The sequence below is a fragment of the Panthera onca genome, chromosome B4, assembly GCF_046562875.1.
Source record: "Panthera onca isolate mPanOnc1 chromosome B4, mPanOnc1 haplotype 2, whole genome shotgun sequence".
Taxonomy (NCBI): Eukaryota; Metazoa; Chordata; class Mammalia; order Carnivora; family Felidae; genus Panthera; species Panthera onca.
In genome coordinates, this window is record NC_138345.1 from 103,547,219 (window position 1) to 103,574,083 (window position 26,865).

The 26,865-nt window shown below is 37.5% G+C and overlaps 1 protein-coding gene and 1 pseudogene across 2 annotated transcripts in view; both read right to left on the reverse strand.

Moving 5' to 3' along the window:
- The window catches only part of LIN7A (lin-7 cell polarity scaffold A), a 124,550-nt gene extending 114,503 nt beyond the window's left edge, over positions 1–10,047 (reverse strand). Inside the window, exon 1 of one of the 2 annotated variants that reach the window (XM_060656868.3) lies at positions 9,634–10,047. In XM_060656868.3, coding sequence (XP_060512851.1) covers positions 9,634–9,715 — 82 coding nt within the window. In that variant the 5' untranslated portion in view covers positions 9,716–10,047. Of the gene's footprint in view, positions 1–9,303; positions 9,514–9,633 lie in introns of those variants that run through there. The other variant, XM_060656869.3, reaches the window with a different exon arrangement.
- Positions 10,048–25,443: 15,396 nt separating this feature from the next.
- LOC132694018 (KATNB1-like protein 1 pseudogene) lies at positions 25,444–26,340 on the reverse strand (annotated as a pseudogene).
- Between the last annotated feature and the right edge of the window lie 525 nt (positions 26,341–26,865).

Genomic DNA, 26,865 nt, shown 5'->3' on the forward strand with positions numbered 1-26,865 from the left:
ATACTATTTTCAATTTTACAGGTGAAAACTCAAATACAGAGAAGGTAGCAACAGGCCAAGTTTACATACCAAGGAGGAGGCAAGGATAAGTAGAATTTGAACCCAGGCATCTGGACCAGAGCTCACACCTCTGAGGGGCACACGTATGTTTCTCAGCATTTTGTGATGCCTAACAATTAAATAGCCCTAAAAAGGAGTTAAAAAGTCGTTTTCGGTTGTATTTTCCCCAGTCAACTATTTAATACATATTTGTTTGATATCTGCATATAAATCAAATCAAACATAAACAATGAACATCTACATAAACTCAAATCCCTGTCTTAAGCTATTACTGAATCTTAAAGTCATTCTGTAGCTTTTCCAGTTTGTCATTCAACTTTTGTCTGTACATTTCCAATAATCCAGTAAAAGGATTTTCACTGATTCCTGGAAGGCACTCATTTGAATTTTGAGCAGAATAGGTGTAGGGAATTTTTTCTTGAATAAAAAGTTATCATCTTGTGCCATCAGCTCATTTACCTAATCTTATCCCCCCACAAAACTATGCAACACGTGAAGACAAACCAGTGATTTATTTAATACACTGTGATAGGCAACGGGTACACAAAGATAGATGTAAATAACTTATGTTGTTAGGGTGACAGCAGTGTAAAAGAAAAAGAAAAGTTAATCCTGTGTGGTAAGTACTCCAATAGAATTATGAAGAAAAGTGTCATTTAAGCATCAAGAAAGAAGTGATCTGGGGAGAGGAAGTCGGCAAATGAGGAAACTTTTGGTTTCAACCTCCAGGCACTTCCAAATGCATCTTGCTTCTAGAGAATACCAAAATAAATAATTTCTACCTTTTAGTATAGCCTGAAGACAAGAAATATCTTCTGTCTATGCCCCTTGGCAGTAGGGTGGGAGTACAGAACTTCCAGGACTCAAGGAAGAAATAATTATCATTGTCGAGTGGTTCCTAGGATGACCTGTTCTAACTACTTCATACATATTAACTCATTTAAAGCCAACATTTCATGGAGTTAGCGCTATTTTTGTCATTTGCCATTTTACAGATAAGACAATGGAGATTCAAAGCGGTCTAGCAACCTTGGAAGTTTGCAGAGCTAGTAAACAGAAAAGCAGGGCTTCAAAATCAGGCAGGCGGGCTGTGGAATGCATCTTTGCCATTTGAAACCACCCCTAACTCCAGCCCAGGACTGAGTCATGATGACATGGCCCGTCTGTGGTTTTCAAAGTAACTGAGTGGAGTCTAGTGGGGCAGTATTCACTGGACAGTATAACCAAGAGCAATAAATAGTCAAGGCTGGCTCCTTTTATCCCAGTGGAATGAATGAATGAATGAATGGCTATATTCACTGTCCCTATATTTTTCTCTTATATTGTAACCTGCTATTCCAGCTAGGTATAATTTTAGAATATCGATAGGATTTCTCAAATAATTTGCTATTCCTCCTAGTTCTATGTCACCTACATAAATCTTCTGGGGACTCTCCTCCAAAATATCAGTAACAATGTCGAATAGGACAGAGAAGCAAACTGCCTTGTAGTAGTGTTTCAACCACTAGAAATCCAAAAGTGCAATCATCCACTTGATGTATTTCTACATTTTCCACAAGGCTTCTATAAAAGTTGTGATGTCATGGGTGTCATGAGGATGGTAGGGCCATAGCACACACCTGAAATTCGACAAGATCTATTCTTAGTGATCCCATGTAGGCTCTGTGGGATCACCACTTTCTTTTATAAGTGCCAATACCCCATTCTTTTATTAATATCATTAGAGTTTTTTTCTTTTTTTGCCAGAAAGCAAAAACAAGTAGAATGAACGGTAGTCTCCTAAGACACCTTTCTCACCTTTTTGGAACCCAGGATATTTGTCCATCAGCAATTACTGCTCTTCCCCAATTTTTCTCAAAGATCTCTTTCAGGAGTCTCTCAGCCATATTCCCCACCTCTCTTATTATTATTAAATAGATTCAGCTGTAATTTAATGGTTTTCTTCCCCGTATAAATTGGGGGCTTAACTTGTACTGTCACTTTGGATTCCCATTATTCTATCCTTTTTTGATTACAGATAATTCTTTGGTAGGAAAAAAAAACACAGATTTTATACTGAAATATCAGAACTATCACCACACTGAGCAAGTAAACAAAAATAGCAGAACTGGCTGGACTTGAAATAGCCACATTATTTCTGTGGGAAATTACCATCAGTTTAAAAAAGAAGCTATAGTTTTCTGTCCAATACAGATAACTATCCGAGTATAACTTCAAAATAAGTTTCAATTCAACATAACTTTTTTGCAAGTAATCCTTGGGCATATTTATATTTTATAAGACCAGTCTTCAAATTCAGCTAGCACATAACGGTGGTAAAATTCAATCATAAAACAACTTGTCTATCACTTAAACCATTAGTAAATCATTGATGTAATCAATATGACTTTTAAAATGTGTGCTCACTTGCCAACACAGAGTGATTTCAAATTAAATCCATTTTAACTGCTTTATCAAGACACAGCTTTCTCATTCATCCATTTGTAATTTTTAAAAAAAGGATGAGGCAGTGGAGCTTGTGTGTGTTTGTGTGTGTGTGTAGAGGAAATTCTGCTAGACCTCTCCCCCTCACACACACACACACACACACACTTTTTTTTTTTTTGGATGGGGGTTGCTTTTCAGTTGTATTTTGGCCTTAGTTTATGTGGTTCAAATAACAAGTTAAAATAGTGGGTGGAGGTGAGCAATGGAAGTAGGCTATGATATCAATACCATCACTTCACATCCTTTCTTGGCCGGGGAAAGCTGTCGCTCTTAGGAGTTTGTTACACATAAGCACAGAAACAAAGTGATAAAGTAAGGTAGTCATCCCTTTCATATTATTATAGGTTGGAAGGCTTTGTTTTTTAAGCACTAAAAATGTGTCCATGATAACGAGTCCAGCTAGGTCAATTGCATTCCATCATTCAATCAACAAATATTAAGGGTGTGCCAACTAGGTGCCAGACAATGTGTTGGGCTCTACATAAACAAATCCAGCATGGTCTCTGATCTGACGAAGACTGTATCCTAATCGACAGATGTCAAGACTAAGAAAAGAACTCTCTATTGGCTTTGCACTTAGAATTGCATCCCTAGGATCCAGTATACATTTGATGCTACTCTCTCAATGTTTCCTTTTCTTTACTAATAGTTAAGTCCTAGTTGTGATCCCTGATAGTTCTGTAACTATATAGTGCAGAATGAAAGACTCAAACATTGATTTGCCAAAAAAAAAGTTCAGTGAAAGTATTTTTTTTAATGGGTAGTGAAGCTCACAGAAAACGTGAGAAATCAAGCAAGCACTTAATGTTTGTAGACTAAAACATTCTGGCAGCTGCTGTGAGAAGGTTTTAGGACAAGAGCCGTATATAGTCAACCCCTCTTCTTTTTTTTCTCCACAATCATGATCACTGGGGTATACATCTTTAAAGCAACAGAAGAAATAACTTACTTTTTTAAATTTTTATTTACTTATTTTGAGAGAGAAATAGAACAGGGTGGGGGGGAGGCACAGAGAGAAAGGAGAGAGAGAATCCCAAGCAGGCTCCACACTGTCAGTGCAGAGCCTGACACAGGACTCAAACTCAAGAACTGTGGAACCGTGAAATCATCACTTGAGTTGAAATCTAGAGTCAGATACTTAACCCACTGAGCCACTCAGGCACCCTGAACTAATTTAATTTTTATTTTCCTTTCTTAATCTCTCCTCATGTTAAAAAAAAATAGTAAGGAGAGAGAAAAGGGGCAAGTCCCTTTGGACTGTGAGCAAAAGCAATTTTCAGGCAAATATAGATTTTATAAAAACTGGTGAATACAGTCGATTAGAAAGCTATATGCTGCCCAAGGCTTGAATTGGGAGATATATAAAGTAATAAGCTCTGCATGCCTTGAAAACTGGAAAGAAAAGAAAGAAAAATTTTAATGTATCACAAATTCCATGAAAAGTGTGGTGTCCATGGGATTTTCATTTGCGTTCAATTTCGTTTTTTTTTCCCCCATAAGGTTGAAACCCACAAAATATAAGCTCTTGGTTTTAGGTTTTATATTAGAATTTCTGAAGGACTAAAAGTTTTATTTTTTTAAAAGGGAAAACACATCAAGATTTGTTTAATCAATATCTTAGATTAAAATTCTTTTTAGAAGCCAGGAATCAAGATTTCCATTTATACTTTTGTGACTTAACCAAGTTGTATTTAACTCACAGAAAAAAGTTCGATGACTGACAACATTTTATTTTACATAGGCACCTAATACAGATTATAAACTATCGATTGTGTCATTAACAAAATCTCAAATATTTAAAATTAGATAATTTTAATTACTCCTAGCAATTGCTTTATTTATCCCTATTTCTCCAAGACCTGGTTTTGTATTATTTGTTTATGAATGATGATTTAAAAAAAAAATCTCCCTCTGATTAAAGTTAGAGGGAGAAGTTACACAGACGTGAAATTTTGAAGAATTCTGTTGTATTTCCTTTTCCAACCTTGAGATGGAGAGTGAAGGAGAGTTTGAACTACTATATTTAAGAAAGTACCTAAATCCATGGAGTCTTGAATGTAGTGAAGTATTCCTGTGTTGTTACAAAAGTGTTAAGTATCATAGATTGCATCCTGCTTTGTTCTCCTGAGTTTAGCTGAAGGTCATTCCTTGTTTTAGAGATTATAATGGGGCAAACTAACCTCTGGTGTAGGGAAGAATTGCTATAAACATCTAAACTCTGGCAGAAAAGACTCCACACTAATCTCCTTATCAGCCTCTCCTCTTTGCCATAAGGGTAAGTTATAGGCACTACTTCCTATATCACTAATATAAAATACTAGACTAAAAGCAACTATATCTCATATTACGACCACTTGGGTTCGACATGTAGATTTATGCATAGTGACATGTAAATTACAGTGTTCGGTATGCCTTTGAAAGTTTAATTATATGATATTTTAGCCTAGTAATAAGAAGCAAAAGCTGATCTATAGATTTCTCTTAGTATACTTGAAACCATATTCCTATCCTAAGATGAATACCTAGAGTGCTATTACTTCTTGGTAATTTTTCTTTTTGATTATATGTTTGGTTATAGATGTATTAATGGGATGGTAGTCAAGATATACACGTACTAGTTGCTTTTAGGGTCTTCTTCCCTTTATCCAGAATTATCCAGAATGCCGTTCCTAAGAATCTTATTAATATATCAGAACTCAGTTTAAATTTTCCTTTCTCATGGAGCTTACCTTGACCAGCACAATCTAAATAAATAGGTCCTCCCCCATTAGTCTCCATCCTTTTGTCATTTCCATTGTCTTCATAGAACTTCATACTTTAAACCCCAATCTAAAATCCTAATCATAAAATACATCATCTGACCCCTGGCCACCAACTTCACACATTCATTTTCCACCAGTCTTCCCTGTGCTCCCATTTTCATGTTGACTTCCTTGTTTTCCCAGATTGCACACGTGACCTCCTTCTCCAGAGTGCATTCCCCGAGACATCTGCAAAGTTTGCTTCATTTCCTTTGGATCTTTTCTCAAGCATCATCCATTTAGGAAGGAGGACCTTTCTTGACTATCATATGCACAACAGCAGCCCCTGCCACTGTCCCTGACCCAGTCTTATTTTTTCTTCCTGGCACTTACAGTTTTATGTGTATATGTTCTGTGAGTGACTCACTCATTAGTGTATAAACTCCATTAGACTTTATCTCTTATGCTCATTAGCCACAAACCTGAAAACAGTGCTTTCCATAAGGCTGACACTTAATACTTATTTGCTGAATTAATTAATTAATCCCTTATTTATTATCTATTACCCCCACTACGCTCTTAAGGACCAGGAAAGCAGAAACTTTGTTTCTGGCATTTCTATAGTATATTATTATCATATATATATATACACATATATGATACATACATTCAAGGAATGAATATTTATTGAATGAGTAAATTGTGTATGTGTGTGTGCGTGTGTATGTGTGTATATTAATCTCTCTCCCCCCATGGGCTCTAATTGCTACAGAGACTAGAATTATGTCTGTTTAGCTTACCACTGTATTAACCAATTCCACAGTAGGGTCTGGCTTATACCAGGCACTCAATGGGTTAGTGAAGAATCCAAAGTACTGGGACCAGAGTGAACAGGAGCCTACTCTGGCTCATAGCCACCCAGAGGCCTACACAGGGTTAATCTGAGGTCTTAATGACAGGTGGAAAAGAGTTTGGAATATGCACAGAGTGGTGAAAACCTTAAGTAACTCTGTTCATCCTTTCCAGGGCCCAGTCTGATCTTGGCAAAGGCTTCCTTCCCAAATAAGATCCAAGAAGCTAGTGCAGACTTCTGAGTGTCTTGCTTTCAGATAGTATCTTTTAAATTCTGGGAGGAGTAAATCTTAATTTCAATCATAGGTTTGATTTCTTTAATTAAAACCTTTGCCCTGAAGATTCCAGATAAATCAGTTTATGGTGCCAAAGGGCATCAAACAAGAAAATCTAAATTTTAGCATAAAATGTCCCACTCACTAGTAAAGTAACCTTGAAAATACTTATCATTGCTTCTTCAATATTTTTCACTTGAAAAGGAAAGATGCTAGAAAAAAATCAAACTATGGATTCATGCTTTAGGTTTGCTGAGATGCCCTTGGAAGGTCTGGTCAAGCATCTTCTTTCCTTCTTCTCCTTTGCCCACCTGCCCCAACCCCTCTTGGTTATTAATCATAACTTTGGTGAGCTACGGTTACTGATTGGAATCCAACAAGCACACAACGGAAAAGAAAGGTTAAGAATCACTGGCCTGTGTTCCTCCTGCCATCTTTCCCAGGGCCAAAATATTGTGAATCTGTAAACTGTACCTTGGTTCACTACTAAATCCCTATCTTTTAACATTGCTTAAATCACTGCAGTCCTTAGTTCACTTACACTAACTTACATTAATTTTTGATCTACTGTGCATCAGAAACTATGACAGGCACAGAGAATACCAAGATGATTTTAGAAATGGTCTCTTCCCTCAAGGAGCACCATTCAGTAAGGAGACAGATACATCATCAGCATGTGAGAAATGCTTTGATAGGGCCAAATCAGTGAGTGACCTCCAAGCACATCAAAGGGCACCACAACAACCTGGGAGAGGGAGTAATCTGGAAAACCTTGCAGTAGATGACCAGACACTGAGTTCTAATTGCAACTAATCGAATTATAGACTGTTAAAGCTGCACAGTGTCAGAATCATCTCATCTAAATTTCTTATGGAGCAAAAAAAACAAAACAAAACAAAACAAACAAACAATCCCCTTGCTCCCCCCAAAAGAACTGATGCCCAAAGATGCTAACCAAGCCATCCAATGTAAGTATGACAGTTATAACTAGATGGGACCAACGTGCATATTATTATGCTGCCTTTTTAAAAAGACTTTGGTTTTTTTTGTAGGAACTTTTTCAGAACCCCTTCTTTCATTGGTTTAATGATGCTATTAATCAATTAATTAATCACATTTTAATAAGGTATGGGAAAAATATTTGACTTCATGCACAGCAATGATGTCAATAACCCATCATCCATTAATTACATACTTTGCAGTTAGCTTCTGGTTAATTTATTCAGTTACATCCACAGCCTCATTTTGCCTCTTGAGCTACTTACTAAACGGACCTAACCACACTGGAAAGGACAGGTACTGTCTGGCTGTGAACAAGAACAAACTTTAAGAATAGATCTAGGTCTGACTGCAGTTCTTCTCCACAACTGAGTAAGGAATCTAAGGGTCAGGATAAAATCCAAAAAGTGAAATATTTTCAGTGGTAGCAATATGTAAAATTGCCCAGGTATGCAGTTTTCTTGGAGTTTGTTTTTTTCTCCCAATGTAGTCGTTTTACTTGGGATGTTTAAAGACTGATTTAGTAATGGGACAATATAAGAGCCCATTACATTAAAACAGAAATTCATGGGAAATCTATAATTTCTAATAGCTCGCCATCTGTTCGGCTCTTAGTGGCAATGGATTTATCCTGCTTAGTATAGATGATGATACTGGGGTGCATTCATGGATTATAGAGTGCATTTCTGAGCTCTTTAAGTACTGTTATTAATTTACGAACTTGCAAATCAACATTTCCCAACACAAAATCAATTATTACTTTTTTTTTTTTTGCTAATTTTTCAACTCTTACCCCAAGTAAGGTTGCTATGGGCACCACATAATATCTGTTCTGGCGCCAACAGATTGCGTTAAAGTCATCCACAGTCTCTCCAAATTAAAGCCCTACTGAGTTCACCGGCTTTGCACTGTACTCGCAGCAGGATGCTCTTTTGCTTTGCTCCACAGTCCAGTTTAATCTGCTAGAAGAATATTTTTAGAGGCACATCGGACTAAATCATCTTCGACTGAGCACACCATCTCCAAATGGCCGCCCAGGGTCCTAAATCCGGCCGCTGCGGACCGGGACGAGCAGGTGTCCTCCGCTGCGGCGGCGTCGTGGGACTCCAGCGCCAACATAACTAGACGTCGGAAGCCAGAAAGGAAACCTGAACACACAGGCACAGGTATAACCCCGCACGCGCGCTCCAGAGAGGCCCCCAGCGCAGCGGAGCCTTCTAGCCTTAGGCTTGGCAAGGCTCTGGGGGGAAGCAAACACTGCTTCCCCATTCAAGTCAGAGAGCAGGGCGCAGAGGGTCGCGGGTCAGAAGTTGAATTTCAACCCAGCCTGCGCAGCGTCCCGGCGCCTTCCGCAGCCCCGGCATCGCTCTGGCGCCCGGGCTGGGAGAGAAACCAGGCTGGCTGGGGCAGGAGAAACTGAGTTGCCACCACCGGAGAGCTGCGGGTGGCGGGGGCAGAGGAGACCCCGGCCACCTTCGGAGCGCGAAGCCGAGCAGAGTCGGGCTCCGCTACAGCGACGCTGCGCCCCTAGCCTGGCCACTGCTGCCCGCGCCCCGCGTTGCCCTTTCGGCCGAGGGCGACTCCCCGCCGCCGCAGCCCGGCCGCCGTGCGCCCCGGCACAGGCCACCCCGGGTGCGCCTCCTCCGCCCCCGGGCGGTCGCCTGAGCACCCGCAGCCGGACAGACCTTCGTCCTCCCCGGCGCCCGGACAAACTTCCTCCCTCCTGGACCCCCCCCCCTCCCCTCCCCCCCCTCCCCCCCCCCCCCGGGCCGCGCTGGCTGGCAGGCGGCTCTCTCGCCAGGCTTCCCTGGTCTCCGGCTGCAGGCGCCCTCGCCCGGCACGGCGAGCTTCCTCCCTGCCCCTCTCCAGCCCCGAGCCCGGGCGCCTACCGGTCCCTGCGCCTCAGCTCCAACAAAGCCGGCGGCCCCTAGGCGACCCGGCGAGGGGCTGGGAGTGGCGGCGGGGGCGCCAGAGCCCGACGAAGGCATCCCTCGGCCGGGCGAGTGCAGCGTGCGGGGGCAGTGGGGACGTGGCGGGCAGAGAAAGGGGAAGAAAGTGTCCTGCTCCTGGCGCGAACGCCTTCTACGCTCGTTTTCGCTCGTTTTCGCCCGCCCCGCTGCCCCTGCTCGAGCGCGTCCGGCTGTCCCGGTGGGAGTTGGCAGGGGCAGAGGGGCAGGCAGAGGGGACGCAGTGGGCTGGCGGGCGAGCCGCTCCCTTACCTCTGTCCAGAGTGAGCGGCTGGACCACTGTCAATGTCGCCATGTCTGCCGTGGGAGCCGAAGTGACGCTCGGCTTCAGCATCAGCAACCGCTTGTAGTGAGAAAAAGAGGAGGAGATTGGGGGCGGGGGTGGAGAGGGAAGACGGAAAGGAGGGGGAGGCGGGGGGAAGGAGGGAAGGTGGTGGTGGTGGAGGAGAAGAAAGCTTGGGTGGGTTGGCAGCCAGATGGAGACGCAACTGTTCCGCGGCGGGCGGACCTTCAGTTGCGGCGTGAAGCTGAGCAGGTATCGGAAGTCGGCTGCATCGCGGGCTCCGGGCAGGAAGGCTCTGCCCTAGAACTTTGCTATGCCACCCCAACGAGCGCCGGATGGGTGCAGCCGGTGTGGTGTTCGCTTTCAACTTTCCACTCAAATAAAAATGGTCAGAGTGTAGGTGTGCCGGGGGGGGGGGGGGGGGGGGGGAGGCGGAGTGAAAGGGGATGGGGAGGAGAGGGAGGGAGATGGAGAGATGGATTTTTTTTTTTTTTTTTTCAGATTCGGAGAATTTGTCAATCCGGTAATCCCATCCCTTAGAGACAAAATGCTTCTAGTTCAGAAATGTTAGGATTTCATTATAGTTGCTGTTAATTTCTGTTAAAGTACCCCCCCCCCCCGTTTGGAATGTTGATTTGTAACAGTATATAAGACAACTGACTTAAGGCCAGGGTTTCATCATTAGGTCTCCATTAAGGACCTGAGTGTATTGCCTAGAAAATTACTTACTTTAAACACAAACTTCTTAAAAATGATTTTGAATCAAAAAACACAAAGGGAAATTTCTACCACTCGGTTTGAAGAACATGTACCAGGTACCTAGCAGTTTGTCGGGTTAATTTATAATCAGTCAGTGGTTACTGAGAGTTGCCACTTACTGATTAATTGGCATGTGTGACAGGAAATTAGCTAGGAGTGTTCCATGCCCTGTGCCATGGTCTGACTTGGGGGTTCAGGACAGTTCCTGCCTTCATGTAGCCTGTGGTCTAGGGGGAGATGATGCTATTAAAAGGGTCATTTTAGAGTCAGTTGATCAAGATTCCATGACTAGAACCTTCAAATACTGACTGTGACCCCTTCACCCCAACAGACTGTTTTCACTATCCTGCCACTGTTGGGACTTTCATTTTCTGATCAAGAAAATAAGGAGCATATAGAAATCTTATATAAGCAGAATGGTGATGACTGTGGGTTCAGGATTGAAAATGACAAGGCTGTCTCCATCCCCTTCCCTATGACAAAGCAGAATTGTTTTGGCTAGCAATCTACTCTTAGAGGCAGACACTGTTTTATAGCAAAATATTTGCATATTATCTACTTCATTGTCTTCAGATTATAGAAACCACTGGTTTCTGAAGATCTTTTCTATCCCATTTTCTACATTTAAAAAAAAAAAAAAGCAAGATTTCACCAATGATTCAAACAAGTCAAAGATGACTGGCCACACACCAAATAGATCCTAAAGACATACTTAAAATAGTAGTTCAAAATGCCTATGTTTTCACTTAGTGTTTAAAAAAGAACCCTGATCTTGAAATTCAAGTCTTAGTTATGTGCTCTTCAGAAATCATGTAATCTCTCACTGATCCCCTTCCCTCATCTGTCAAAGGAATTAATAACCTTCCATTTCACTGAGATTCTGTAAAATGAGAGAAGTAATTCTACCCTGCAATCAAACTGAGTTTTGTGAAGGTCTGATGATACTCTGCATGTGAGCATGCTTTGGAAACAGTAAAGTATATATACATTTACTCATACAACAAACATACATCCCACATGAACTGTCCAGCAAGCACTATGCTGGGTGCTGGCCATGCAGAGATTAAAGAGAGTTGGCCTTCTCCCTGGACAGTGCTCAGTGCAAGTTGGGAGACAAAAAACGAGCAAGCTGTGAGAATTCCATGAAGTAAGTGCTCTGAGCAGCATAGAAAGGACAGGACGAAGCAACAACTATGGTTATCATTATTCACATCCCTTAAATCAAACAACAGAGAAAAGTTTAACTGTGCACAATAAACAGTAGAGTATGTTCTGTGGATTTGCACAAATATCCAACCTCATTCAATAATTGAAGATGAAAAGAACATACAAATCTCTTGGTCACTAATGTAGCTCTTTTAACAACAGAGTTTATTATGAATATGCGTTTGAGTGGCTTGATTCATAAGTCTAAAAGCCATAATTGTACCAATTTCCACACAAATCCCAGATTGTAAGGTCTATAAAATTAGGTTTTTTGTCTTTTTGTTTTCTGATATATCCCCAGCACCAAACATTTTATAACGTGTTTCTGTACTTATAACTTGAGCTCCCTAATTGAAAATTTGCTCTATCATTCTCTATGTTGACCCTGTAGGGCTTTTGTAAGGATTAAAAGAAAAAGTAAGAGAAAGCACAAATCACCATATATTCATTAGTTATTATTTCTAGTAGGGACAAGTTCAGTGTCTTAGCTTATGTGTATGTAGGTGTAGAAAATTAACAGCAAACACTGCATTATCTGTTAAGATTTATTTTTTATAGAATATGAATAACTATCTCCAATAGTATTTCTGAGTGTCTGCTTAAGACTTGCAGACACATAAGAAAAGTTCCTTATCCTCTTCTTTTGCTTCAGTAGATGTGATCATACTTAGGTCTCATGAATAATTGCCTGGATCACTACTATACTAACCATAGCATTTCATCAAGGTCAATATATTTGATCTATTCATATGTTTTTTGCTTTGTTGATTGTGTATTAATCAGGGAATTGTAAAACACCTGTAATTACACTTGTACCTTAGCTATTGGGTTACACAATCACTACAGTCTTTCATTAAATCATGTATAGTATATGTGTGGTAACTATGTTTTCAGTGGAATTCATTAATTCAATAAATGATTATTGAGCACTTACTATATGCTAGGCTTAGTGCCAGGTTGGTTTCTCTCCTCTTTTTAGTCCAAAAAAGTAGGTATTGTTATCCCATTTTATAGATAAGTAAACTGAGGGCAGAGGGGTTAAGCACCTTGCTTAAGAATAGTAGCACCGAGGTTCAAGAGCCCCCGTGCTTCCTGCTAAGAAATATTACACCTCATTTTGTATTACTGAAGATTTAGGGAATTCAGCCTTTTATATTATATTTGTAATTATGTAATATGTATAATATATATGTAACTTATATATATGTAACATATATATATGTAATGTATGTATAAAATATCTCTTCTCTCTTTTTGTTATGCTTGAGTTAACCTCAAAGAGAGGAATGCATGGAAGAAATTTAGGTCAAAGGAGAAAAGAATTGTGATCCTGAATCCATTCTATATCCATATAGATTAATATTAAAATGACTACCTACTTTGAAATATAAAATCTGTTTTTTCTAAAAAAGTATTTCAAACCTATGTTAAGGTCTGTTTCACTTAATTGAATCTTTTTGAATTATATGACAAAACCAAGTGAGTGTTTGCATGAAGAATTAGTATACCAAGAAAATGAGTTTAGTTAGATTATAAATGGAGTATAATAAACACAGTTTCATATGAGGAAAATAGCACCTTGAAACTGGAGTTCTTTCAACCTTAGGTGTTAAAAATTATTTTTGACTTATTCAAGATATCACATTATCTTCCTTGATTCTCACAGCTTTGTCAAAATAACACTAGATTAAGATGAAGTGCCAAACTATATTTTGGAATGTAAATGTTTGTGTTTTTTTAGTCATCATAAATATAGAATCCTACTAAATTTATTTAATCCTTGGATCTGTTTTGATTATTACTTTGTTCATTTAACAAATGCTTAATGCACTTGCTATATACTAGGCACTGTTCTAGGCACTGGGATATTGCAGTAAACAATTATTCTCACTTGGTTTATATTCTGCAGGAGAGAAAAAGACAATAAACAGAGTAATAAACAAACATGAAAGAGATCAATTAGTGACTAAGTGCTGTGCAAAGAATGAATGATTTGATGACTGAACTGGGTCTAGAATAACATTAGGTTTACAAAAGACAGTGATAGGGAGAAGGGCATTCCCAGAAGCAGGAGAGCAAAACCACGGATGGGAGAACAGACATGGTGTATATTTGGGGGAAAAAAGCTATTTAATCTGGAGTAAAAGAAAAACCTAAAGAGGGCCTTTGACAGTCAGGTTGTGAAAGATAATCTAATTAACAGAAATGTAATGAACCTTTTTATGAACTACTTTGTGTCTGTCATACAATGAAATGTACCAATACAATGCAGGTAAGAAAAAACATTGTATGGTAGCATCTACATTAAAAATCACTCGCATCAGAATGAAATGAAGAGTTACTAATTCAGAGTTGGATGTTAGAAAATTAAAGATGAAATAAAAATACAAAAAGTCAATTCTAATTATTTTTTATTTCTTTCCAAAAAAACGAAAAAAGACTTTGAGAGACAGAAATCTGAAATATGAATAATTTTTCCTCAGTGGTATGGTCTTATTTGCATTTTTTTACATTACCAGTTATCCTGCAAATCATAAGTATAATAATTAACTTGTACTCTGATTCTGCCACAGGCAATGGCACATATAATAAGTCCAAAGTCTTTCTGGTACTAGGGTATTTTATTTATGCCTATTTAACTCATTGAATATAACGATGTTTTTGTTTCATTTTGAAATGAACATTTTTCTGTTTTCACAATTGCAAATTGTGACTGATCTTTTTATAATGAAATTTAAATTCAAAGCTCACAAGTTTCTTCTTTTTTTCTTTATGCATCCCAACCTCATATATACACCACTGAGAAAGCCTAAGAGATTTAAGAGAAGCAAGATAAAATGATTTTTACAAGGGATACTGGACTTATCTCTTTCTCACATCTACTTAGGAGATATTTCCAAATGTTTAAAACTCACAACCTTTGGGAAAGGTTCAATAAAAGCAATTATTACTGTTACATTTTTTAACATTTAATACATTCAATTTTGAGTGGAGAATTACGTGTTTTACAAAAACTGCTTACTATGTCCTTGCTATGCTCCAGGCACTGTTTTATGGCTGGAGAGATTCGATGGTAAAATAGGATACGTCCCTTTTCTTATGCACCTTAGTTTTTATGAAGGGAAACAGATAAACTACGAAGAAACAGTCATTATACCAAGTAATCTTAGGTAGTGGTAACAACCACAAACAGTGACCTGCTGAAACTTGTTCGCACTGTTCACAAGACCCAATTATGTGCATAATATTCCAATATTGCTTTCAGTGACATCACGTACAAATGGCCACGGTGGGAGCATTTACACCCTGTGCATTGGCAAATACTCTATGCGAAGTTTTTTGTTTTGTTTTTCTTCTCCCCCCACCCACCCCGGAAAGTTAAACATTTGCCAGCACACCACAAAGTCCACAAAAAAAGTAAAAAAGGAAGGTGTGATGAAATATGCCTCAGGGGGTAAGTCAACTTTAGAATGGTCAGAAAATAGGTCACATTGTACTTGATAGAAAATTTGTTTAAATGACAAATCTACCCGTAGTTGATGGAGTGCTGACTAGCATAAAATGTTATACTTTTGAACAGGAAGCTACTCTTTGCGGTTTTGAATCAAAGGATTGCTAACCAAGTGGGCCAGGATCTTTTGATGAGAAACTAAAGAAAAAGGAGGAATACGATCACTGTAATTGGGCATCTGTATTGTTGGAGAATCTGACTATGGTGAAAAGAGAACACTCTTACCTTGATCCTTGAAGAGGGCACTGTGGCCAAGGCTTGTTTGTTTGTTTGTTTAGGTTCTCAGCTTCAATTAAAATATGATTTACATGGGTTTTTATTGAAAAACACCTCAATCCTGACTTAAAAAAATATCCAGCTCAACTTATTTATTTTTCTCTAATTCTGGTGCTATGGAATTAATTAAGGATATTAGGGAGAAACAGATGAAAAGGGCATCCTTGAATTCTTCCCAGATTGTGATACAGTACAGTAATTGAGGCTAGTAACAGAATTTATTGTAGGTGTGCTGAGGGACATATATGTCAGTAATTAGCAAGTTTAACAGCAAAATGCAAAATTAGCATGGACAGCACATTCAGAACAGAGCTTAAAACTCTCATTTTTATCCTCCAGTGCTCTAATTTAAAGCAAAAATTGCTACAATTTTAATTGGTTTGCATTTAAATTTCTGACCCCAACCCAAAGCATTAAGTTTTTGGTTTTGTTTTTTGTCTTTGTTTGTTTTGTTTTGTTTTTGTTTTTAGTTTGTTTGTTTTTGTAATTTAGCAGTTGGATTAAATTATGCTCTTTTATTTTTTATTTTTATTTATTTTTAATATTTATTTATTTATTTTTGAGAGAGAGGGACAGAGCACAAGTGGGGGAGGGGCAGAGAGAGGGAGACACAGAATCTGAAGCAGGCTCCAGGCTCTGAGCTGTCAGCACAGAGTCCAACACGGGGCTCGAACTCACAAACCACGAGATCATGACCTGAACCGAAGTCGGACCCTTATCTGACTGAGCCACCCAGGCGCCCCAAATTATGCTCTTTTAAACTAAGTTCCTCTCTTTTAGCTTCTCTGCCTTCCCTGCCTTTCTGGTACTGGATGAACTCTTACCCACTTGCCTATGTCAGTGGCCCTTTCTGACACTTATAATCTCACTTTGCCTTTTCCAGAGTCTGTAGTTACAAGGTAGATCTGCCTCCTGAAATAGTGTCTCTGAGAAATTTCCTTTTTTTAAAGATTTCTTAATTTTACTTCTTACTCAAAACATGTACTCACATAATAAATCCAATTATGACTTGTATTTTGGCTTCTTGAGAATTTAACTAGAATAAGAAAAAAGTGAGGCAAATAGAAATGGTTTTAATTCCAAATATCTTCACGTTCCTGTCACCTGGAATTTTGCCTTGATCAGTAGTGGCGAATCAAGCCAAACAAATATTTTTGGCAGATAAATGGGGAGAGTAAACAAATCTCTACCGTTCGTCTAGGACAAGTAAATAAACTATTAAATATTTTATATGGTTTCTGTATTCTCTTTTTAACAAGTGATTTTGTTTTGAAATTTTAAGTGTAAGACCATGCACATGGAAAACAATTCTCAAAAGGTACTGCAAAAGCTCTCTCACTCATTGCAAGCAATAAATGTTAACAGGGATTTTTTTTGGTGTATTCTTCCAAAAATTATACATATTATGTCACATTATATTATATTATTGCATTATTATATGTATCTTATTAAATATTATATATTATACATATATTAAATATTATATACAATATTTTAATTTCTATAGATACACACATGTGTATGCACATATCTTTTTTAAAACTCAAATAGCTTTGGGGCACTTGGTGGCTCAGTGGATTAAGCATCTGACTCTTGATTTTGGCTTAGGCCATCATCTCACGGTTGGTGGGACCAAGCCCTGTGTGGGCTCTATGCTTACAGTACAGAACCTGCTTAGGATTCTCTTTCTCCTCCCTCTCTCTCTGCCCCTTTCCCATTCATGCACACGTGTTCTCTCTCTCAAAATAAATAAATAAAAGCTCAAATAGCTTTATATTGTACACCATATTTACACCTTGATTATTTTATATACTGATATTTTCATAGCAATCCATATAGATATATATAACATTTCTTAAGTACTTCACAAAATTCCATTGAAATAGGCTCTTACAGGTATTCTTCCAGGTTTTTTCTAGGTTTTTTTTCTATGTCAAACAGTGCTACAATTGACAATCTTTGTTATTTATATCATCATTATGAACGTAGATTCCACTCAGTGAAAGCTTTGTACTTTTGTATAATCCAATGCTAAATGTGGCCATTCTCAATGATATGCTTCCAGATTATAATACCTGTGACTATTTTATTCCTGCTCCATTAACATTCTATCATACACCAGCTGATACCTCTTAGCTACAGAAATGTTATATTTAATTGAATTTTTGAAACCTAAGATGACAAAGTGATTTAAAAAAATTAGTTGCCAAAGACTGATGTCCATTATTCTGTCTAAAATATGTGGTATGATGCACCGTCCAGCAATTCAGAAAGTCAATGATGATTACCATAATTTTCACCTAAGAAGCTGACAGTATATATGTCTAAAGCAAGTGAAAATTAAAAACTTAAAAATACACTTTTAGATGTTTTTTTAATTGATTTTTCTATTTCCACCAAATGAAATGAGATAGGAACACCATGAAAACAAAAGGAGATGTTTAAGTACCTTATTTTTCAAATAAAAAGAACACATTGATTATTAATTGGAGAAAAACATAAGTAATATTTAAGATGAAAAATAATATCCTTTCATTAAATGTTGTTACTAGTTAGTATTCGAAAGAATATTTAAAAATTTAGTGCAAGCAGTGCTCTCTACTGGTCTTATATTTATTGCAACTACAATCAGTGTCAAATAGGTATTTATACAGAGTTACAAAAATCATCTCTATCCTAAAAGACTACTAGTATTTTTATTTTAATCTCTATTTGGTTTCCATTTTAACCGTGTGTGTGTGTGTGTTGCATGTATATGTAGGTGTGTACATAAATATTCACTTTTGAATTTCTATACTAAAGTTAGTTTTGAACTTTGCAAATGAATTGCTGTCATACATTATCACAAATAATTATATATTAAAGAGATAATACAGAAAAATGAATGGGGAGCTTTAATGTAAGGCATACTTTCGTATACAGTTGTTTTAATAAGCAGTGGCACTTGTTTTCCCTGATCCCTGGAAAATACAGGGGAAGGCCTCCCAAGGGAATGGGTGTCCGTGTATATGGGCAATTCAGAGTAAACAGTGACCACCACCACGGACTCTTTCCTCTTTTCTCTCTCTACCACACCTTCCTATACCACTCTGCAAATACTAAAACAGTCAACATATTGGTGCTTCTTTTAAAGCTTAGGAGAAAATTTTATTACAAGTACTTATGCAAGCCATTTGTTTCAGAAGGGTGTGTGTGTGTGAGAGAGAGAGAGAGAGAGAGAGAGGAAAATACATTCATTCATTCTGTGGTTTCATGTCAAGTGATTACCATGTGCTAAGCCTTGATGATAAAGCAGTTTTTAAGACAACAAGTACCCTACTGGAATTAATTGGTATTTATTGAATTATTTTTCAATTTAAAAAGTTATAAATACTATTAAGGAAAGTACATGGTGCAATGAGTCTATAACCTAAACCAATCTGGGGATTCAGAAAAAACTTCTCCAAAGATGAAATATTTATGGTGTGTTAAGGGAAATCCTTGAGCATATTTAAATACTTTTAAGGGAGAAGTAGCTACCAGGGATGGAAGGTTGAAGATACAGGAGAAACAATAATAGGTAGCATATGGTTATCAAGAGGGCAGGAGAAGGTAAGAGGGATCCAGAGAATAGGTGGCAAGATAGGTCTTGATAAGAGAAGAGAATAGAAGCTGTTGCAGGCAGGTTTGTAGAGTTTGTGAAGTGATTGGCAAAGCTCCCACTGCAAGGCTTCTATGATTTCAATGATGTAGGAAACAAGCCCATCTGTTGAGATAAAAGTGGGTCTGGGAAGAGTAGAGACTATCTGAAGCAACTATTTTATAGAGTTGATAAAAGTGGATATAGGTCCAGGTTTAGTCAGTCTTAGAGGGATTTTTCTCCTGCGTTCACTGATAATGACTGGGTCTGTAAGGTCTTCTGATCTCGAATCCCTTAAGTGCCAAACTGTGGACTCTGAATGGCTTTGTGAATTACTCTCTTTAATGTTCTTCAAAGTAGATCATAACATTCTATAGTTTATGGTTTAGCCATTGTTTAGTGTCCTTATTTCCTTCCTATAGCACTGAACTAATCTTGTGAAAGTCATCTTTCCATCATGACTATCTGACTGAATAAACATGGCTGGAGGGAACACTCAACTCTGGCGTACTTTCTGGCCAGGAGTTTCCAATAGGGAGGGCCATCGTTTGTCTGAAGCAATACATACTAATCCTATATTTTTTATTATTAACATTTTGTAAATTATACTAGGCCTACTAAAATATTTGTTTGAAGCTGATTTCTTTTTCCTTAAGATTAAGTGCTTTTACTTAGTAAATACATGTGCCGGTACTCTATTTGGTCTACCCAGAGAGAAAGCAATCTAATTATTTTTAAAAAAGACAACATTGATATTGACATAGATATAATTGAACAAGTTGCATCCACTGTGTTTCTCTAGAGTCAAAATAAAATATAATGATATTTTTGAGCCATAAAAGATGGTAAAGAACATCAAATCTAACCAACAGTGGTAAATGAGATCCAGAGAGATTAAATTTGAGATTACAGCTATATGCACAACAGGGTAGTGTGTGGTAAATGCAACATACAAGACATATGAACAAAGCATTATGTGGAACATGGAAGGCTTTATAGAAGAGATGGCATTTATGCTGGGTATCTAAAAATAGGAGGATTTTTTAGATGGAGATAGAATCAGAAGACATTTTACTTAAACTGACAGAGCATGTAAATGGAGTCAGGAAACAATGGCTTGCGTGTTATTGTTGAAACAGTTCACTTTACTAGAACATGGAAGACATGAAGTAAACAAATGTTAAGATGAGAAAGAAACTGGCAGGGAAGGGGAATGGCAGGGACTGCAGAAGGCTTTGGGAGTCACTCTCAGGACTTAGAATTTATTCAGAAGGCCCTTAGAGCTTTTTGAGTGAGAAAGTCATATGTGGCTCTTCTTGAAATAGTATATTAAGATTTATTACAGAAAAATGATTACAAGTTCTAAATTGGATAAAACAGTCAAAATTATCCATATCAGTGAGGGATGTTCTAGCCACGTCACATTTGAAGACAACAAATCCATTCTGAGGTTATAGATACAGACCTTTACACCAAACTATAGCTCGATTCATTGGTTTGATGGCACTGACTACCATTTTCTTTATTGGAAGATGAGAAATTTTAATGTGGATAGGATATAAACAAAATATGGTATTACACCGAGGATAAGATGCTCATTAAGAAAGGCTTTAGGAAATTATCGAGGAAACCTCTTCATTCCCAGATGAGTTTTGAAATCATGATATGTTCCTTCAGTCGAAATGTTTTGAAGCAAATGAACTAGGCGAGGAGAGAGAATAGCTATAGAGATTTAAATGGCGGCGCATACACGGAGTTACTTATGTCGTTCTTGTTACAATTACTATTAACACCAATTTTTAGATTAGAGACAAAACCCGGGAAAAAATGGAACATGTCACTGAGCCTGTAGAGGTTATGTTATCAGGTAGGAGAAATCTTCCTCTCCTTACCCCAAGTCTTTATTTGGACAACATTCCTACCAGAGACTTTCAGCATCATAATGTGTTAGTGCACAGTGATTGCCATTTGTCTTCAGACAAGTGGTTATATAAGACAAAGATTCATGTGTGTAAGACATATCTTAAGCAAAGACATGAGATTTATCTTTCATTTTCATATGGGATGTATATAAACATTATAGCTCTTAAGATACAAAATATCTGCACTTGACGTCAGTGGAACCTTCATGTTAGTAGATGAGATAAAATATTTAAAGAATAGGAGAGATGGTAAATGAGCAAGGTAGCAGTTTTGTATTATGTGCAGCTCATAATTGTAGCTCTGTAAAGAGCTCCCATTGAGTCAATGGGAAGTGTAGGTGGAGGTTAGTGCCAGGTTAATTGTTGCATTCAACATCATTCAGGAGAAAAAGTGGAGATAAAATTACAGCATTTATATTTCTGCCCTTCAATTTTCCTTCATCTCTATACTTGTTAGATTTTCTTCACTTGTTATTATTTACATCCCATGTCTGATTTTTTTCCTCCCCTAACTCCTTGGGTTATTGAAGAAATATATTCCATAAAGTTGACTTTCAAGACAGTTTCAAAATAAAGAAAATGCCATTCATCTATTCATTTTCAATATAGAGTTGGAAATACAGTTTCATGGAAAATATTATCAAGTAACCTTTTGAAAAATAGATTTTATGAAGAAAGAGGTATTTTACTAGATGTCTCCATGGCATTCTAAAGATTGTGGTATATCACCAATGCTAAGCCTGCAGATAATTTTAATTATTATCTGACAGGTCATTTTTCTCTTTTAGTAGTTTTCTAGTCCTCTGGGATCCACCTACTCAATGACTATAGAAATTTCTTCCCTGTTAAGAAAGAACTTTTGACTTCAAATACGCAGTTTCAATAATTTGGCTTTCATATTATCTGAGTCCTCATCTTTACAATGTGATTTAGATGTTGATTATACTATAATAATGTACTAGGATACTACTACCTAATTATCATCAATTTCATGTTGACATTGTCTTTAAATTTGAGACTTCAGATTACTATCAACATTGTTTACTTTGCTAATTCAGAAAGTCAATATTTATGTAAATTAAAAAATAGCTACATTTTTCTTTCCATCTACTAATGTATTCTTTTCTTCACGCTGTCATTCTTCAAATTTCCACTTCTATGTTTGCTTTTATTTTTATCCTTTTTATTGATATTAATATTACCTTTCCAAATGTCTATATTTTAAGACATTCCATTGTTCAGTTTGGAAACACACAAATCTTGATGAAGTTAAGGTGGCAAAGAGAAATATAAAACAACCTTTTGTGAACTGTAAATTGTCATGCTTATTAAATGCAAAAATTACTAAAAAAAGGAATAAACAAAACTTACTTTTCTTTTGTCTCTTCACCTTTAAAAGAGAGCTCTGGAAAAGAACATTCCATTGGGTTCCAAATTTTATTAGGTGGTTTAGTGAAACAGTCAAATTAAATTTATAGGCCTTTGTCATCACTTACATGTTTAAAATTGTATGGGGGTCCCTGGGTGGCTCAGTCAGTTGAGTGTCTGACTTTGGCTCAGGTCATGATCTCATGGTTCATGGATTCGAGTCCCATGTCGGATTCTGTGCTGACAGTTCAGAGCCTGGAGCCTGCTTCAGATTCTATGTCTCCCTCTCTCTGCCCCTCCTCACTCATGCTCTGTCTCTGTCAAAAATGAATAAACATTAAAAATTAAAAAAAACTTGTCATTACCTTGCCCACCTCACAATTTAAGTTCTCTGTCAGAAAATGCCTATTTTGATAAAAAAAAACAATCACTTAGGGGCGCCTGGGTGGCTCAGTCGGTTAAGCGTCTGACTTCAGCTCAGGTCACGATCTAACAGTCCGTGAGTTCGAGCCCCGCGTCGGGCTCTGGGCTGATGGCTCAGAGCCTGGAGCCTGCTTCCGGTTCTGTGTCTCCCTCTCTCTCTGCCCCTCCCCCGTTCATGCTCTGTCTCTCTCTGTCTCAAAAATAAATAAAACGTTAAAAAAAATTTTTTTTAAAAACAATCACTTAAAATTGTTTTTTAAGTTTTACAAAACTGTGTATATTCTACAGTAAAAAAGCTTATATATTTGTTCATAAACTTATCAGTGATCTTGATCGTTGTTTTATCTATATGGAAAACGTGAGTCATACATTCATTTTCCTGGATATACAAACTACAAGTTCATCATAAAATTTTAAATATATTAAGATGTCTTTCTAAAACTTGACAATATCCTTGTCTCCACTAACGGAGATCTTTTCCAATGGGCATCACTTTATTGCATTGAGGGAATATAAATGTGTTTCCTTCAGAATCATATGTAGGTTGAACTTCCTCATCCTATTGGCCTGGATTCTTCTCACAAGATTCATTTAATAATATTCTGGTAATATTCATGACTTAGAAATTTTCTTTTGGACAGAATAGCATTTGGGCATCAAACTTTGTAATTCTATTTGTAATGTTGGAACATTTAGAAATTAAAATCCAGGAATTCTTACTAAGGAAATTTTAAATGTGGAAACATAAAAATAGAATACAGATAACTGCATAGAATAGAATACAGATATCCTAGCTTGGTAACAGATGGACGTTTTTAAGAGCTAAACACATTATTTCTATTATTTAGCAATAAAAGAAAGTGTTATGATGACAAGCAAATACATGTACCAAATTCAAAAGAGATTATTTTAATCCTCTTATTTTGCCGCAATTTTATCCATTAGAATTCTAAAATATAAGTATCAAGACATAATTCTATGCATCTTAAATTTTTCTATGGCTTTAGGCAAAAGGCGTAGTTCCACTGATTAATATTTGGCATGTTTCTTATTTATTTATTATTAATTAATTCATTTATTTATTTATTTTTGAGGGAGAGAAAATGTGCAGGTGAAGGGTAGAGAGAGAAAGAGAGAGGAAATACCAAGCAGGCTCTGCACCATCAGTGCAGAGCCAGTTTTGGGGCTGGAACCCACAAACCATGAGATCATAAATCAAGAGTCAGATGCTTAACTGACTGAGCCACCCAGGCACCCAGGCATGTTCCTAGGAGGGAAGGCACTACTGAGAAAGGTAGCTGGTTCTTAGTCATTTGAAGGGCATAAGCTGAGCATGTTTGAGTTTTATTTTATTTTGTTTTGTTTGGTCCACATACCCAGCACATAGTAACAAATGAATTATGAATAGATGGAAAGAAAGGAGAGAAAGAGTAAAGGGATAAATGAGTGAATAAATTAATGAAGAGTGATTAAGGCTTGCTTGAAAAGGCGATATTGACAAAAATACATTTCTTTTTTTTAGAAATATTTAGTGAGTTTACTCAAATGAAGAAAGCTTAAATGATACAGAACTGAAAATATTAGAACTCTACATACAATAAAAAGTGAATATAAATTAACCAACTACATGGACATTTCTAGTTAAGCATTCATACAGATATATATTCATCTTTTCCTTTTATATAGGAATAGCACATACATACATGACACGATTCTGGCAAAAAAAAAATCAGAGATACTAAAAATATTCTCAAGTTTTAAAAATGGTATGGAATAAGTTTTAACAATATTCTACCTGATTGCAAATCCCTGATTTAATTCCATAATTTTATCATGCCAGAAGCATGGTTGGTATTAATTTTTTAAACAGATATTCATATCATACACATTGGCTTATTAGTAATTAAGGCATTTTGTATACACAGTATCTCAGTGTGGACAACAGATTTTTAGTATTGATTATTTCCTATGACAGTTTAAACTTGCAAAATCTTTTCAAAATAAGAAAATGGCTGCACACATTTAAGTGTTTTCTTATAAAACACAATCTTCAAAAAAGTCACAATGATTGGTCATTGTGATTCCTAGTAATAAGTCCTGTCTTCTTTCTGACATAGTATCAATGATATTCTTTTTTTTATTAAGAACAATTTTTTAATGTTTATTTATGTTTGAGAGAGAGAGAGACAGAGCACGAGCTTGGGGAGGGCCAGAGAGACACAGAATTTGAAATAGACTCCAGGCTCTGAGCTGTCAGCACAGAGCCTGACACGGGGATCAAACTCACAAATTGAGATCATGACCTGAACTGAAGTCGGACGCTTAACCGACTGAGCCACCCTGGCACCCCTAGCATGAATTATATTCTTATGCAGGATTGCATTAAGACCCAGTAGCTCTTGAACAATGTTACCAAATAACCATATTAGTCCCAAATGCAGCAAAGGCCACAGTCTTCGCTGTGCACTTTCACCTCATTGAAGTTGAAGCTGCTCCTTTTGTATATTTTTCCACTTCAGTGTGACGTAGATTGTTAGGGTTTCATTAGTGGTTTCATATGTGGCTTTTTAAGGGAAAAAAAAGGTTTCAATTTCTTGCGCAATTCACAGTTCTCAGATGAGACTTTTTTTTTTTTTTTTAATCTTAGTCTGGGGACATTTTAAATAATCAAATGCTCTTTATAGTAGACTGTGTCTCAATGCAACTGCAATAAATAAGCATCTACATCCTTGACTATGTTACCAGTATATCCTGGAAGCAAAGTAAGGTGATTTTCCTGTTCCCATAGTCCACTTAATTGTTGCTTTAAAATCTGAATATGTCCATCATTTATAGTTTCTGATTTGGATGATATTTCTGACCACCACCTTTTTATTTCTGCCTGAGGCCAATTTAAAGCAACTATTCTATATTTGTCAAATTTGCTTTTAAGTAGGGACTTGACTAGAGGTAACAAATCTACACAGCAGCCAAGTGAGATGTATTGTTTTTCCTTCTGTAAACTATTGGTGAGCACAAGAAGGCAATCCATGACAACTCCAAGGTCTTCTATCCTTACCAAATAAGCTACAAGCTCACTCATACTTCTCTTTTTCCAGAACGCTAAAGCTATTCCTGCTGAACAAAACCTGTGCCATTGTTTCATGGTCCTGAGAAACCTCAGAGAAAAACCCACTATATTTTAATGATGGGCTTTCTGTCTGTGAAGAACCAGAATCACTGGAGTTAAGCAAGTATGTTCGACTATCATGGCGTAATTTTTCAGGTGGGTGGCCTGCACAAGCCAGTTCATTTTATTTGCCGTGTCGCAGCCCGCACTTCTAGGGGACTGCTTTTTTCTGTAACAAAGATTTGGAAAAGGATGATGCACGTTCTGCGATAGATCACCTCACGTAGTTTATCTGGGCTTTTCACAGCTTGTCCAACTGTTCTATTTATGTAAGCAGCCAACTGTTTTGGAGATTTCTTAACCTCCCTCCTTCATGTTCTTATTAGTAAAATTAGAGACCCTTTTTCTAGGAAGACCGGTGGAATAGGCCTCCATAGTATCACAATAAGTTCTTTTTTTAACACTCTGGGCTTCACATGCCATCATGTCTTAAATACCGGCGTCTCTTGGTACCACAGCACCTCAGCCCTGCCCCGGGGCTGACAAGTTGCGCCCGGCAGCCTAGAACGTCCCTCCGCTGCTGGGCCAAGCCCCACTCTGAGCCATTCAAACAGGGCCGTGCCAATAAAAATACATTTCTAAGTACTTATTTTACATTTTGCATTTCATATACTAACTGTAATACCGCAGGCACACTAATGGTACCTAAAAAATGCCTAGGCCCAAATAGATAAGTTATCAATAGTTAGCATGTCCAAGCACCCTATTAGGGAGGGCTGGCTTCTACTTACATTACATTTACTTCACAGGCTGGCTATGATTTTGCACATTACAGTGAGATTGCTTCTTGCCAGGGTTAAATTCTCAAGTCAGCTAGTAAGGCAAAAATTGTCCTTGAATTCCTTTATATCATCTATAAAACTTGATTTGGGTCTATACCCTAATTCTTTTTTTTTTTTTTAATGTTTATTTATTTTTGAGAGAGAGACAGACAGAGCACAAGCTAGG